This window comes from Carassius auratus, chromosome 27 (genome assembly GCF_003368295.1).
Source record: "Carassius auratus strain Wakin chromosome 27, ASM336829v1, whole genome shotgun sequence".
Lineage (NCBI taxonomy): Eukaryota > Metazoa > Chordata > Actinopteri > Cypriniformes > Cyprinidae > Carassius > Carassius auratus.
The window spans coordinates 2,676,597-2,693,550 of NC_039269.1; the positions used below are offsets into that span (position 1 = coordinate 2,676,597).

At 36.1% G+C, this 16,954-nt stretch overlaps 1 protein-coding gene across 1 annotated transcript; it reads left to right on the forward strand.

Annotated features, from left to right (window-relative positions):
* Positions 1–1,019: 1,019 nt before the first annotated feature.
* Positions 1,020–16,079, forward strand: LOC113045082 (sodium/potassium-transporting ATPase subunit alpha-2-like). Its single transcript, XM_026205223.1, has 24 exons — positions 1,020–1,427; positions 3,377–3,472; positions 3,681–3,740; positions 4,389–4,592; positions 5,856–5,969; positions 6,836–6,970; positions 7,097–7,214; positions 7,398–7,666; positions 8,222–8,420; positions 8,861–8,970; positions 9,371–9,505; positions 9,620–9,699; positions 10,367–10,476; positions 10,558–10,733; positions 10,817–10,953; positions 11,133–11,283; positions 12,510–12,678; positions 12,820–12,974; positions 13,151–13,274; positions 13,725–13,870; positions 14,558–14,688; positions 14,778–14,879; positions 14,988–15,079; positions 15,688–16,079. The coding sequence occupies exons 1-24, from the start codon at positions 1,335–1,337 to the stop codon at positions 15,714–15,716; spliced, it is 3,135 nt and encodes a 1,044-aa protein (XP_026061008.1). The 5' UTR covers positions 1,020–1,334; the 3' UTR covers positions 15,717–16,079.
* Positions 16,080–16,954: the final 875 nt, after the last annotated feature.

Consider the following 16,954-nt stretch of genomic DNA (forward strand, 5'->3'; position numbering starts at 1 on the left):
TACTGTACTCTTTAATAAAGACCAAGCTCCCGAGCTCCTCCTGTTGCTATGGCTACTACCTCTGGTGAACGCGCGATCGCACACCAGGTAAATATAGGTGAATATAACATTATGGATAGTAAAAATGTAGTTTAAAGGTTGTTTGGCTGAAAACCCAGTCCAGAGCATTCAGAAGAGCGGTCCCGAGCCTTCCAACAGGTCAATGACCCAAAGCACAGAGTAAGAATGGCTTATAGACAACTCTGTGAATGTACTCGAGTGGTCCAGCCAGAGCCTGGGCTTGAACCCAATCAAATGTTTCTGGAGAAACCTGAAAATGTCTGCCAGAACTGGTGAAGAGGTGAAGAGGTGCGAAGAATGGCAGATAATTACCAAATGTTGATGTGCAAAGCTTGTCGCATCATACCCAAAAAGACTCGAGGCTGTAAAGGTGCTCCAGCTACAAGTTAAGGGTATGAATACTTATGCAGTGTACTTATTTCAGTGATTTATTTGTGACAGATTTGCAGAGTTGTCACAAATCTGTTTTGTGCTTTGTCATTGTGTATGGAGTGTAGACTGATGTGGAAAAAATGTAGTTTAACATGAGACTGAAACATAACAGTACGTGAAAAAAATACGAATCCTTTGCAAGGCCCTGTATATCTATATATTTTAGTTTCAAGTGTTCAAGAGACAGTCAGTAAACTACTTAGCCTTTATTAAGTACATATTAATAAACTATAACCAGTGCACACTGACTGCCTCTGCTAAGTTTAGACCATTTTGATCTATAAACCTTTAGCCTGAATACAAAAAGAAGCATTTAAAGGTGAAATATCCTCCACAGAGACAGTAAATAGTGCAGCATGTGAGGTTCATGTGATTTATCACTGATTTTTACGTCAGCCGAGTATCACTGCCAGGCACAGCGGGGTCATGAGAACAGCTGCTCTCTCCGGTCCGGTTCTTAATGGATCTGGCAGAGACGTTGATGGCAGTTGTAGTTCCCACGTTCTCAAGGCTTGATTTAGATGGCAAAGAAATCCTCAAGCTACATCATCACCAACAGATCTCGGTGATGGAGAAATCAGGCGTTCTCGCTTCCTCTGCTCTTCTAACAAGCATAAAATTAATGATGATAAAAGTGTGTGTAAGAGGGAGAGAAAGAGTGGGAAAGCGGAAGCAGGTGCATGCTTACAGAGCCGTGGGCATTAATGTTGTGTGTGTATCTGTGTGTTTTTAAGAGCAGGGGGTGGGAAGTGAGCTTCGGGTTAACCTGAGGCACAAATGGGGGGAGAGAACAGGCTGTGTGTGTGTGTGTGTGTGTGTGTGTTATAGGATGGAGAAGGGGTATGTTACCTCCAAAAAAAGCCACCAGTGTCTTCCACACATGTGAGGGGAGAAATCCGGGTGTCAGTTCATTAACAACGAACATGGGAAAAGGGGTGAGTGTCTTCTTGTAGCGCTTCATCAGTTATTCTGTCTATCCTTTTCTCTTGACGGCTTTCTTTCTTTCACTCAGATTGTAATGAGTGCCGTGCACCCTTAAATAATGTATTGTTTAGTATCACAGCGTTCCTTTGGAATACAGCATGATTATGTAGGAATATGTTTGTGTGGGAGAAAAGTGACAGAAAGGATGTGGAACGTGAATATCACAAAGAAATGTTTGGGTGATGTGCCAAAATTGTAACAAAATTGAAAGAACAAAAGTATAATTTGCCTTAAAGGGGGGGGGGGGGGGGGGGGTGAAATGCTATTTCATGCATACTGAGTTTTTTACACTGTTAAAGAGTTGGATTCCCATGCTAAACATGGACAAAGTTTCAAAAATTAATTTGTACGTTTGTTCCGGTTTGTCACAAGTTTCAGAAAGTTTTTTTCGAGTATGGCTCTGTGTGACGTTAGATGGAGCGGAATTTCCTTATATGGGTGCTAGGTCACGTCTGCCGGAAGAGCGCGCGCTCCCATATAGCAGAGCACTGAGAGGCTGTGCACAGACTGATCAGAGCGAATAAATAATGTTTTTAAAAACTAATAAAATGATTAATGTTATGACATTATTTTTTATGATAGTTAAGGTCATTTTTTCGTTCTTTTACTATAATGTAAAAAAGTATGTTAAACGCTTAAAAAGTATATTAATTAATATTATAGAAAATTACAAATAACTAAATAATAAAAATATGCATTATTGATTAACACATTTAATTTACAATTTAATAAATAATGTAATATAATAAAAAATATTTTTTTCACATTGCTGTAATGAAATGGTTAAAGGAAAGGGAAAAGTAGCTTATGAATTATATAATGTCACAATGCAAACAAAAGTTTACAATTCATTTATAACTGATGTTTAATTCTAGGTGGGAAAATATGACCTGAACATTTCACAGTGGACGCTGCATCTAATTTATAATGTTTGTGAAATAATAAGTTCGTTGTTCGAAACATAAGTTGTCTGTCTGATTACTGTATGTGATTATCTGAACATTATTTTACAGATAAGACTCTGTCTGTATCCTCATAATAAGACTGAGAGGTGTGATAGATCAGGCTTGATTATGTTTGATTGGTATTAATATGAATTAATTTCAAAAGGAGGTCTGATTTAAGGAGTAATGAAGGATCTTCTGCTGCTCTATCTGTACATGTGTCTGACAAACACGCATTCAGTCACAGCTGAGTAAGATTGACAGGACCAGGTGACTTCCATGACACCCTGCTCCTAGTGTGTCAGCACACCGCACTCACAAAGTACACTACTTTACATGAACCGAAATGCTCAGGCACATTCAGTGTTTGATAACACTGTCAAAGGTCTGTCATAGTTTTACATAGCTTGTTGTATGTAATTTTAAAGGCACGACAATGACTGCATTATTATTATGATGTTCAGTAAAGTACAGAGCTACAGTTCAGGTGTTATAAATATTCAGCTGACTAATTAACAAATATGTGCAAACATTATATGAATATACCTTTAGGAAAGAAAAATCTCAACTGAGGATTTATTAAAAGTGCACTTGTTTCCCCTAGATAGCAATGTGTAAAAAAAATATTTCTTTATATATACCTAATATAGACTAAATATATATAGTATTTCCCACATTTTTGAACAGTATATGATTTTTTTTTTTCAACAATGCTGCATTTATTTGATCAAAAATAAAGCAAAAACAGTAACATTGTGAAATACATTGTAACATTGTTTTCATTTATCTTAAAATGTAATTATTCCTGTGAATTATTACAAACTCATTACAAATAAAAAAAATAGAAAAAGTGGGAATGCACTGTACATATGAAACTGAGAAGTCTCATAAGCTATGAAGGAGCAACATCTGAGTAATAAAATTGTATTCTCTGGGTATTATTCTCTCTGTCTCAGTCCGGACATGAAAGCAGCCCTGAGGCTGCTCCAACGGGAGGAAAGAGAAAGATGAAAGATAAAGATTTAGATGAGCTGAAGAAAGAGGTGGCACTGGTAAGAAGTTATTATCTTGTGTCTATGCACATTGTACAAATAACAGAGAAAGTGTGTGAGCCTGCAGGTATGAGAGTGTAAGAGATGATAATTAGAAATTAAACAATGAAATTGCCTCTAAAAGAATGTGATACAATTTGATGATCCAACTAATTGGCAAACATAAAGTGTTGTATTATATCTGATGTTCTTGTGTGTGTGTCTGCAGGATGATCATAAGCTGTCTCTAGATGAGCTCAGTATTCGTTATGGAGTTGACCTTGCCAGAGTGAGTCATCTTTACTTCCACCCTCGACATTTGCAATAATGAATCGGATATTTTTCTAATCGTCATGACATTTTACCCACCGGCACATTCAAGCAGCACACCCATGGCCACATAAAATGCTTAAATAATATATATTCTGGCCCACTAAGAGCTTTAGCTAAATAAATATAACATTTATAGCTATTTTGCGATATTTTAACTTTTAAGTTTTATTAAATTGTAAATATTTTTTTGCTGCAGCTTAGTTTACTTGTTTAAGCTCTTCTAGCTGGTATCCACCAATTGTTTAGTAGTTTAAGTGACTTAAAAGGCTTGATTTTCCAAGTGCCTTGAGAAGCTAGTTATTTATTTTATTTTATTTTATTTTATTTTTTTATCCAGCCTAGTTAACCTGGACTACATTTGTCAGAAGCATTGTAAGCCTAAGCATAAGTAGAAAACACAGTCAAGCCTTATAATGCTTTTGGAAAAAGTTGTCCTGGTGTCTAATAATGGCTTGTCTGCAGAATTGCCCAAAACCTCTCTAAAGCCACCATCCTTTTGACCACTTTAGACCAGTAAAACAATTTAGACTGGTTCAAGCTATTAGCTGGGAATCTTCAAAGTTGCTGCAGGGAATATTGAGTAACTTTGTCTCCATCCCACCAGGGTCTGACCCATAAGAGAGTGCAAGAAATTCTGGCCCGTGACGGTCCAAATGCACTGACCCCGCCACCCACCACACCAGAGTGGGTGAAGTTCTGTAAGCAGCTGTTCGGAGGATTCTCAATCCTGCTCTGGATCGGTGCTATCCTCTGCTTTTTTGCCTACAGTATTCAGGCAGCCACTGTGGATGAGCCTGTCAATGACAATGTGAGTGCACTAACTATCCGGCCAATGAGAATGAGAGGGCTTATTTAGCAGCCAATCAGACTGTGAGTTGTTGTTAGAGCTTTGGCCTGTTCCAGACACACTGACTTCTTTAAATCTGTCTAAAGTCTAAATGTTATTTGAGCTTAGGTGATGTGTGCTGTAGTGTAGCATTGTGCATTGAAATACAATAAAAAAAAATTTTATCTGTGAAAGGAATGAATATTTAAAAATCCGACCTGCTTATTGAGCAAATCTGAAAAGTCTGAGATGCTGTGAACACAAATATGTCATTCAAACAATTATTATAAATAAAAAAATCGAAAAAATATAATTCATAGTAAATGTAACTATATGATTGTAATACTTAAGTAATTCCTTTTCACAGGTTTCCTATTTTAAAATTCCACTTAAGCATTGCTCAAATCCCAAACAACCCCCTTATAAGTAGATGCTGGAACAGTATCAAAAATGAGTCACTCACTATAATTCATAAAAATAGTATGCCTGAAAGTACTCATATGTCTCTAATATTTGACTAATACCTGGGCAAGTTCCTTTTTTACAAATCTCTAAGTTTTTTAAAATCCGTATTTAAGCCGATTAAAAGAGGAAATCACATAAATGAAGAGTTAAATTGGTTTCACTCCGCCAGAGGGGAATTAAAACCTGCTGCGCACGTTGTTGGAGACTGAGGTGGATACATTGCTTTTAGCTCTGCTGTCCCATATCCAGTATGATGAATGAGTCCCAGTCTGTGGACTGAGCTCCCAGCTGCTTGTGGGACAGTTTAGGGTCAGTGATAAATGAAAATGTGAAGTTAAGGATCATTTAACTGTGTTTGCTCTTTTACACCATGATTTTTGTGCATTACCCATTCTAAACGGTTTAGTTTAAGACTTAAGACAGTATGAAATGGACTGACTATGCTGTTCTTTTGCTAAGTTAATGCCTATTTTTCATGTAAACATGGTTAAAATATGGCAGCTTTTGTGGTGGCTGGTGGACTTATTTCTTTATACTGAAACCTATTCAACAGCTTTTGTATACTGGTCATGAAAATGTACAGGTGCATTTCAGCGTAGAATCTCAGAAATGAAAGAATAATTTAACTGCAAGATGTCAGCAGCTTTGCATAAGGTCGTCTATTAGTTGTTTTTATAGTATATTTATAGATGAAAAAAGAGTTGTGGAGTCAACAAAATGTGAGCCGTTTTGAACCCCATGACCCTTGACTTGTGTTTCCCTCTCTCTGGTTTACTGTAGCTGTATCTGGGTGTGGTTCTGTCTGCTGTGGTCATCATAACCGGCTGCTTCTCATATTATCAAGAAGCCAAAAGCTCCCGGATCATGGACTCGTTCAAAAACATGGTGCCTCAGGTTAGTGTGATAACAGCAGTGGATTGCTTTGGATAAAAGTGTTTGCTAAATGAATAAATGTAAATGATACCAAATCCCAAACGGAAGCCATTATGAGCAACATTTTATATGATTTACATAAATCCATGTAAATCCCTTTTAACATTTAAAAGCCCATGTATGATTTATATAAATGTATGTAAATCCTTCTTAACTTATGAAAGAAACCACATGTCATCACGTCACCCCCCCCCCCCCCCCCTCAGAATTAGCTTTGTTGGCATGGTGATTACAATATTTCAACAGTTCATATGGTACGGAAATAAATATGGTGAAATAAAGTAAAGAAATAAAGAGCAATATAAAAGACAGGGACTTGGTAAAGGCAAAGAATAAAATGTATTTGTTTTTCTTATTTTTACTCGCTTTTGCTAAATTACTTTATTCAGAATAATTTAATTCTCTCAAATGAAATTAAATGTTGTCATTTTAAAGTAACTTTACAATTAAACAGTATAAATGCTAAAATAGAAGAGAGCACAATAAGTTGAAATACAAAATTAATTAAAATTATAAATACGTTTTACATTTTAAATTAAGCGAAATTATAAAAGGTCATTTTAAAGTTACTTTAAATACATAAATACATGGTTGCATAAAATAAATCATGATTAATAGACTAAAATGAAAAAATAAAATAAAAAATGGCCCCATGGTAAATTGATACAACATCTATAAATATTCACACTCATACAGATACATGTGAATGTGTTTCTTTCATAGAATAGATTGCATATTACAAACTCTGTTCTGACATTCTCACTGTTCCCAAATAACTTTTCTCCATCATGTTTGAGGAACTTTGGAATGAACTTTATGTCTTTCAGCAAGCTCTGGTGATTCGTGAGGGAGAGAAACTTCAGATCAATGCAGAAGAGGTGGTTCAGGGAGACCTGGTGGAGATCAAGGGTGGAGACAGAGTCCCAGCAGACCTTCGGATCATCTCCTCCAGCGGCTGCAAGGTATAGAGAGAGTGCAAGTGATGTAGATATTAAGAGGAAGATCTCAGATCTGAGAGCAACCTATAGTCTTAGCAAGAATCCTGAGAGAACATCCTCTCTTCTGTACCTCCTGTCTGTCTTACTCAGGTGGACAACTCATCTCTCACCGGAGAGTCAGAACCTCAGACCCGTTCTCCAGAGTTAACTCATGAAAACCCTCTGGAGACCAGAAACATCAGCTTCTTCTCCACCAACTGCGTTGAAGGTCAGTCCTTCATTCATAGATAATAATGAGTGTGTTCATTTCTTCATTCATTTAAATAATTTTTTTTCTTTAGCACATTAATGGATTAATTCCTTTTTGTGTGCATTCATTCTTTTTTGTTTATTTGACACTCCTTTGTCTTACTTTAACTTGAAAATTGTATTGGTTTTTGTGTATGTGCAGGTACAGCCCATGGCATAGTGATCGCTACAGGAGATCGTACAGTGATGGGCCGCATCGCGACTTTGGCGTCTGGTCTGGAAGTGGGTCAGACGCCCATCAACATGGAAATCGAGCACTTCATTCATATCATCACAAGTGTGGCCATTTTCCTGGGTGTGTCCTTCTTCATCCTGTCACTCATTCTGGGCTACACCTGGTTGGAGGCCGTCATCTTCCTCATTGGTATTATTGTTGCCAATGTTCCTGAGGGCCTATTGGCTACTGTCACGGTGAGACCATCTTACAAACACATATTATGAGATACATATGCACTATATGTTTTGAATGTTTTTAGCAAGGGTGTGTTAAATTGATCAAAAGTCACAGTAAAGACATTTTTAATATTATGAAAGATTTCTTTTCAAATAAATACTGTTCTTTAGAACGTTCTAGTCTTAAAAGAATCCTGTAAAAAATGTGGAAATGGCTGCTGAAAAATCTAGCTTTGCCATCACAGAAATACAGCAACATATATTTGAAAGTATATTTGAATAGAAAACTGTTATATTTCCTTTTGTATCAAATGAATGCAGCCTTGGTGAGCACAAAAGACTTCTTTCAGAAACATTAAACAATCTTACCGACCCCAAGTTTTTGAACAGTAGTACGCACAGACACAGAAGTTTCTCTTTGTTCTCGTTCTTTTTTATTTTATTTTTAAATCCTTCTCTCTTTGTTAGGCTCCCTCTGCCATAGATTTTTATAGACCCACAAAAACACTTTTCAAAAAGCAGAAAGACCGTGACACATTGTCGTCTCTCCTTTAACTCCATTCAATCTCTCAGGTATGTTTGACTCTGACTGCTAAGCGCATGGCTCGCAAAAACTGTCTGGTGAAGAATCTAGAAGCCGTGGAGACTCTGGGTTCCACCTCCACCATCTGCTCAGATAAAACTGGAACCTTAACTCAGAACCGGATGACTGTCGCTCACATGTGGTTTGACAACCAGATCCACGAGGCTGACACCACCGAGGACCAATCAGGTTAGATGTCAGTAGTAGACACATAGGTTTAATCATTAAATAGTGTCTTGATTTTCAGTCTCTTTATCACACAGATCTATTGCAAATACGATCTGACTCAATTAGTTTTTTGAAGAAAACATGGCCGTTAGGACACAATGTAAGCTTCCAGTGTCAATTAGAGTTGCTGATCACAATTACGGTGGCCATTGTGTCCTTGAGCGAGGCACTTTACCCATAATCCTCAAAGGACACTTTTCTGGTAATTAGCATATGTTAGGTCGCTTTAGATGAAAGCATATGCTAAATGGGCAATGTTTTGATATCTCTGAACATTCACAGGGATAATTCTCCTCTTGATCTTTCATACATCTGTATATCTGTTTGAGCACATTTAACCAAATCTCTTCTTTTCCTATGTCACTCTCTCTCTCTGTGTGTGTGTGTGTGTGTGTGTGTAGGCTGTTGCTTTGATAAAAGCTCTCCCACATGGTTCTCTCTGTCTCGAGTGGCAGGACTTTGTAACCGTGCTGTCTTCAAACCTGGACAAGAGAACATTCCTGTGCGCAAGGTAATGCATCACTGACAAAACCATTCAAAAGTTAGGAGCCAACAAGATATTTTATTATTTTTAATAAAAATTAATTAATACTTTTATTCAGCAAGTATGCACTGATTTTTATTCATCAAAAACATTGGGGAAAAAATAACGCTCCTCACTGTCAACATTGATACTAATGAGAAATCTTTCTTGAACACCAAATCAGCATATTAGAATGATTTTTTGAAGTAATAGCAGCTGACACTTCATCAGTGACATCACAGGAATTAAGACTTCAAGACTTTAAAAATATAAAAAATGTACCAACCTTAACATTTTAAACAGCAATGTAGATTGATGTGAATTATAATTAAGAGATTGTGCTCTGTTGTTGTTTGATTTGTGATGGTGTGAGTTTCTGTGTTTTTAGAGGGACACAGCTGGTGACGCATCAGAGTCTGCTCTGTTGAAGTGTGTCGAGCTCTCGTCCGGCTGTGTTCAGACTCTCAGAGACAACAACCGAAAAGTGGCAGAAATCCCATTCAACTCAACTAACAAATACCAGGTGCAACTACAAGAAACCCCTGGCCAAAGTTGTAAAGATTTTAAACAAACAAATGATGTCGATGTCATACAGATATCGATTAAGCTGTAAATAATCCCCATCTCTCTCTCTTAGCTGTCTATTCACGAGATAGAAGACAGTCCCACTGGACACATCCTGGTGATGAAAGGAGCCCCAGAGAGGATTCTGGACAGGTAATCAATACCAGAGCTTGATACATGAAATCCATATATAGAACAGATTCATCTTGAATCAATAGCTGTGATTAATGAGACTATTATTTGATTTATAGTTATATAATAGATTATTACAGTATTGTTACTGTGAGCAAATGATTAAGATTATTTTAAATAAAATAAGTATAAAATAATACTTAAAATAATACATTTATTGAATTAAATATTAGTTGAAAACTTAAGCTTAACAAATTAATAAAAAATTGGAAATGTTGCCCTTTCAACAAACTGAATTAAAATAAAGTTAAGTAAAAAATGATTAAAATGACTAATACTAAAAATAAGATAGATAGATAAATGGAATAAAAAAATAAGAAAAATGACAAAAACACATAATGAAATTACTATAATTTAAACTAAAACCAACTAAAAAGAAGCTCCTTCAAAATATTAATAAATACAAATAGTATTATGAGTTTGTAATAACCCTGTTATTGGCAATATGCAAACATGATTTATTAACTGTAATTATTTATGGTACATCATACAATTCCTATTTCTGATTACTAGCTGTAATTATTGTTGATCTGCCAAAATTCCAGCGCTGTTGTTCATATCTGGGATTATTGACAGCCATTTTCATCTTTAATCAATAACTGTGATTATTGGGTGATTGGTAATGCAGGTGCAGTACCATAATGTTCAATGGAGAGGAAATGCCAATGGACGAGGACTGGCTGGACGCCTTTCAGGGAGCATACATGGAGCTGGGCGGACTGGGCGAGAGGGTTCTGGGTGAGTTGTTACTTTATTAATTAACCCTCTTTTCCTCTTTATTTCTTTCCTTCTTCAATTCTCTACCTTTTTCCATTTCAGGGTTCTGCCACCTGTTCCTCTCTCCCTCACAGTTTCCGAGGGGGTTTGAGTTTGACTGTGATGATGTGAATTTCCCGGTCAACCAGCTTTGTTTCTTGGGCTTAATCTCCATGATCGATCCACCTCGTGCCGCAGTGCCAGATGCTGTAGGGAAATGCCGCTCCGCTGGCATTAAGGTATCCATTTATAGGTTCCATCCATCAATTTATCTTCAATTCAGCTTTTTATGTCCAGTGGTGACCACAATCCATATTTACAGGTTATCATGGTAACGGGTGACCATCCTATAACTGCCAAGGCCATTGCTAAAGGTGTGGGCATCATCTCTGAGGGCAACGAGACAGTGGAGGATATCGCTGAAAGACTTAATATACCTCTGAGTGAAGTCAATCCACGGTCTGTGTGTGTGAATCAGTCTCTTTTGGGTGTTTGCTTGAGAGTCTGGTTGCATATGTGTGTGTAAACTAAATCTATTTGAAGAGGTTTTTATCTGCTTTTATTGCTTCTCGACAGATAATGGAATGGGGCACTCTTCTGTGTGTGTGCGTGTGTGTGTGTGTGTGTGTGCGTTTCAGAGACGCAAAGGCCTGTGTGATTCATGGTTCAGACTTGAAGGACATGAGCTCCGAGTATCTGGATGATATTCTGAGGAACCACACAGAGATTGTGTTTGCTCGCACTTCACCTCAACAAAAACTCATCATCGTGGAGGGCTGCCAGAGACAGGTGTGTGTGTGTGTGTGTGTGAATATTAAAATATCACACACTAGATGTTTTACACATGACAAATTCCACTGAATACAAGCTAGACTGGAATATCAGACCTTTGGAAGTTTTATGTTTACATTCATTTTAGCAGGTGTTTCTTAAAGGGTATGTCATTTTTTTGTTCATGGTTTTGTTGGAAAAAGCTATATTTTGGTTACTGATGTCATTGTCACCGTGCATTATTCATTGTAACCATGATTTTAGGAATGCACGATAGTATTGGAACTTTATCGGAATCGGTCGATAAAAGCTTAAAATGTTAACATCGGCATCTGCCGATAAAAAAAAAAATGCAGATATGCCTTGCCGAAAAAACAAATAGCTCACATGTGGTGTGAGTGGTAGAGATAAAATCACATCAGTAATGTGGCTAGTCTTGAAACAAACTTTTGACTGAATGATGATTGGTTTCACTGTTTTGCATCACCACATTTGGATTTGAGATTGTGTACATACAGAATGATGCATCTGGTGCGGCGGCCTACATGGAGGTAAAATACACAAATCAAAGGAATAAAATAGATATCGGCAAAAAGTATTTTATATCTAAATTCTAGTATCTAATTAATACTTTATCAAAGATCCATAAGTTGATCAAAACTGACAGTAAAGGCATTTTAATGTTACAATAGATTAAAATTTCAGTTGCTGTATTTTAAACTCTATTCATCAAAGAATCATATAAAAAAATGGATCACGTTTTCCACAAAAATATCAAGCTGCACAGCTTTTTTCAGCCTGAATTATAAGAAGAAAGTTTCTTGAGCTCTAAATCATCATATTAGATTGATTTCGGAAGGATCATGTGACACTGAAGACTGGAGTAATGAGGCTGAAAATTCTGCTTTGTCACAGGAATAAATGGCATTCTAAAATGGAAACATTAAAATAGAAAGCATTTTCTTAATTATTATAATAATATTGCACAGTACTGTATTTTTGACTAAATAAATGCATCATTGATAAGCATAAGAGTCTTCTTTTAAAAATATGTTTACTAACAAAACATTTCTAAACAATAATATATACTTAATGTCTCCATTCAGGCTGCCTGACAGACGTTTTGACTCTGACTTTGATTTTCTGACTGGTCTTTAATTCTGAATGCTTGAAAACTCTTTCTCCGATTCTGACTAGCTGACTGGTCTTTGACTCTGATTCTGATTGGCTGGCTCTGGCTGCAGGGTGCCATAGTGGCAGTGACAGGTGATGGGGTGAATGACTCCCCTGCTCTGAAGAAGGCTGACATTGGCGTTGCCATGGGAATCTCTGGCTCAGACGTCTCCAAGCAAGCTGCTGACATGATCCTGCTGGACGACAACTTTGCCTCAATTGTTACGGGGGTGGAAGAGGGTAAGACACAGAAGGAATATTAAGTATTAGGACAAAAGAAATGAAGCATTACACATTTCCTTGCTTTCTCTCTTTCAAATTTCTAAATGTATTGGTCTGCAGTATCAAACATTCAATAAAATAATATACTTTGCGCTTTAGGACGTCTGATCTTTGATAACCTGAAGAAGTCAATTGCGTACACACTGACTAGTAACATCCCGGAGATCACACCTTTCCTGCTCTTCATCATCGCCAGTGTGCCGCTGCCTCTGGGCACCGTCACTATCCTCTGCATCGACCTTGGAACTGACATGGTGTGTTATACACACTCACACTTGTGCGCATTCAGTCTTACTTCCAATTCCTGTCAAGTGTGATACTACCCTCGGGCACCAGACACCAGACCATTTCACACAGAGACACACACAAACACACACACACAATCATATAAGCATCTTTGTCATCACCGTCATCATTCTCTCTCTCTCAGGTTCCTGCGATCTCTCTAGCATACGAGTCGGCAGAGAGTGACATTATGAAGCGTCAGCCCCGAAACCCCAAAACTGACAAGCTGGTGAATGAGAGGCTCATCAGCATGGCTTACGGACAGATCGGTCAGCCTCAAGTGCACTTGCACACACATGCCCTTTATAGCTTATAATTCTTGTAAACTTTGTGGTCCGTGAAGAATTACTTTGTGCAAACAAATGAACATCAGAGGTATCATGCACTTATTTTTTGATGGGTCACTAGGTTCACTTGTTGCCTAAGGCAAGAGAAGACATGATAAAAAGGGGAAAAAATGTTTTAACTACTTATTACTTTGCTTTATATGTGTAATACAGGATAGTGTTGGGTAAGTACAAGAACCTTTTTATTCTCAATAGTCATGGAACTTATTTTACGAAGAAACAAATAGATTTAGCACTATAAGTGTCAATAAAAAAACACTTTAGAAATCTGAGGGGGGTGAATAGGCCTTGTGCTTCTGATTAATATTGTGAATAAAATAGCTTTTCATGCTCTGCTGGGATAAAAGCAATTACTTGTGTTTTTGTGTGTAGGCATGATCCAGGCGCTGGGAGGATTCTTCACCTATTTTGTGATCATGGCTGAGAATGGCTTTCTGCCACAAACGTTGCTGGGAATTCGACTGGATTGGGACGATCGTGCAGTTAATGACCTGGAGGACACCTACGGACAGCAATGGGTACACACACACACACACACACACACCCACACCCACAATACATTAAAAGTATTATTCCAATATTATTTATTTATTCTTCTTTAAAAATATATTTTAATATGTTATTTATTCCTGTGATGCAAAGCCGAATTGTCAGACTCCAGTCTTCAGTGTCACATGATTCTTCAGAAATCATTCTATGCTGATTTGCTTCTCAAGAAAAAACAGTCATTCAGCATAATATATTTGTGGAAACTGTGATACTTTTTTTTCAGGAATCAGCATTCTTTGAAGAATAGAAAGAAAAGAACAGCATTTATTTGAATTTATTATTTTTTATTTTTATTTTTTTTAAATACTGGTGAATCATTAAAAAAAATTCAAACCTATTACTCAAATAGGTTTATATGATTAATTGTAATTAGGCATGGAATTAATTTTAATAAATCTGTGCAAAATAAAATAGATTTGCACAGTGAACTCCAAAATTATGTGTCGACATAAAGGAGATATATATATTTTCATATTCTTACCAAAATTATTATCTTTTTATTTGTTTTTAACATTTAACAGGCGTAAACTGCAAATTATTAGACTGTTTAGTATTATTATTTATAATCTGCAATGTACAGAACATATGTGCAGAAAGAAACTATTTGAAACATGTTTGTATTTCCTCATGTATTTATGTAAATATGTATGTTTCAGACTTACGAGCAGCGTAAGATCATCGAGTTCACCTGTCACACCTCGTTCTTCACCAGCATTGTGGTGGTGCAGTGGGCCGACCTCATCATCTGCAAGACACGCAGGAACTCCGTCTTCCAACAGGGCATGAAGTCAGTATGTGTGTTTGTGAGCGTATTCAGGAGTGTGATATTTGCATACGCCTCTGTTAAAGGCTATTCTCTTACCCGTGCACTTACAGTAATAGGATTCTCATTTTCGGACTGTTTACTGAGACGGCTCTGGCAGCCTTCCTGTCCTACTGCCCTGGTATGGACATTGCCCTGAGGATGTACCCACTCAAGTAAGGGACACACACACACAAACACACACACACACACTTCTGCACCTTAGAAGAGCTTATGTTCTCTGCTCCTCCTTTTCCTTTCTCATTTTCTTATTCCTTTTACAGGATTATGTGGTGGTTCTGTGCTCTCCCATACAGTTTACTAATCTTTGTGTATGATGAAATCCGTAAACTGATCCTACGTAGGAATCCAGGAGGTGAGCACAGATGTTTGCAGTTCTGATCAGTTATTTTAAAAGCATTGAGATACTGTCTATAGTTTTATAGTTTATTCTATATTCATATCTTCTTTTTATGTTTTCATTTTAATTGTAGTTATATATATATATATATATATATATATATATATATATATATATATATATATATATATATATATATATATATTATTTAAGAACATCAAGCTAAACTAAATAAAATTTTGAAATATTTCCTTGCAAACTGGCTGAAAGAATGTTTATATTCTCATTCTGTGCATTTAGGTTTTAACAAAATGTCTTTTTATGGTTTTAATTTTAGTTTTAGTTTTATTTAACTATTAACTATTTATTTTACTGTTTTCTGTAACTATACTAGGCAAATAAAAACTCCACCTTGGTACTCAAACTGATTCATATTACACTTAAAAATGTTGCAGCTTAAGTTTTTCAATATTATTATTAAAATTCAAGGTTCAAGAAACAATACAGTAATATTACAGAGAATCTGTAGAGCCTAGTAATTTAATCCATGTGAGTAGAGCTTTATTCTGCATATCTTTTCCATTTAGTTAATTAATTTAGTTCTTTCTGTCATTAATTTGCAGGCTGGGTGGAAAAAGAGACCTACTATTAACAAGAATATGCAGTCTGCATAACTGCTGGTGCTTGTGTCTGTTTGTGAAAGATATGAAGAAAGGTAATGAGACAAAAGAAGAATCAGACAATCATGTGACATTTATCATGTAAGAATGAATGTGTACGTGCACTGGGCATAATCTGTTTACATGATGTATCCTGAATATCATTATCCTCAATAAGCTGATGATTTAAAAACCAAAACAGGTTTACTGCAGGTTTCAGGATCATTACATTTCGACTGAATTGATGTTCATGTGAATTTATAACTTTTAGGCTGGATATCATTTTTCTTTTAAAGTTAATTCATTTGTGTGAAATGTAGTACTATTACATACATTGAATTGACCTGGACCAAACCAGTCTTAAGTCACTGGGATATATTTGTAGTAATAGCCAAATATACACTGTATGGGTCAAAAATATGGATTTTTCTTTTATGCCAGAACCAATATTAAGTAAAGATCATGTTCCATAAAGATATTTTGTAAATTTCTTAATGTAAATATATTAAAACTTAATTTTGATCAGTAGTATGCATTGCTAAGAACTTCATTTGCACAACTTTAAAGGCGATTTTCTTAGTATTTTGATTTTTTTGCAGCTTCAGATTCCAGAATTTCAAATAATTGTATCTCAGCCCCATCCTAACAAACTAAACTATAAAATATTGCCACATCCTAACAAACCATACACCAATTGAAAGCTTATTTATCCAGCTTTCAGATGATGTATAAATCTCAGTTTTGAAAAATTGACCAACATGACTGGTTTTTTGGTCCAGGGTCACATATTTATTTGCGATTGGTGTTTATGTACTGCAAAAATATATGAAAAGATTTTTGCTGGTAGGCCTACTAGTTTAATGCAAAGCTATTACAGATGTGTGGTAATAATGCTACAATTAAAATTCTATGATTCTACTTAAATATTTGTAAGAAATATAAAAAAACAAAATTCAAACTAAAATTGTGTGGATGTGTAGTTTGTCTTTTTGAACGTGGCATGTTTTCTAACCTAGACTCTGTACATGAAGATTAAATAAAATATCTAATGGCTGAATATACCTTTCTTTTTGACTATTACTATTTAAACCGACTGTGAATATAGACAGGAATACTGATTTACATCATTTACTACCAGTGCGGTCAGTCAGTATGAAGTAATCCACTACAAGTTACCATTACTGACAATTAAATGTTGCTATTATTTACCGTAATTTATTATAATATTATT

Coding starts and splice junctions, on each gene's coding strand:
- LOC113045082 (XM_026205223.1), top strand. CDS start 1,335: ATGTTACCTCCAAAAAAAGCCACCAGTGTCTTCCACACATGTGAGGGG. Junction 9,506..9,619: donor ACTCAACTAACAAATACCAG/GTGCAACTACAA, acceptor TCTCTCTCTTAG/CTGTCTATTCACGAGATAGA. Junction 11,284..12,509: donor TGGAGGGCTGCCAGAGACAG/GTGTGTGTGTGT, acceptor CTCTGGCTGCAG/GGTGCCATAGTGGCAGTGAC.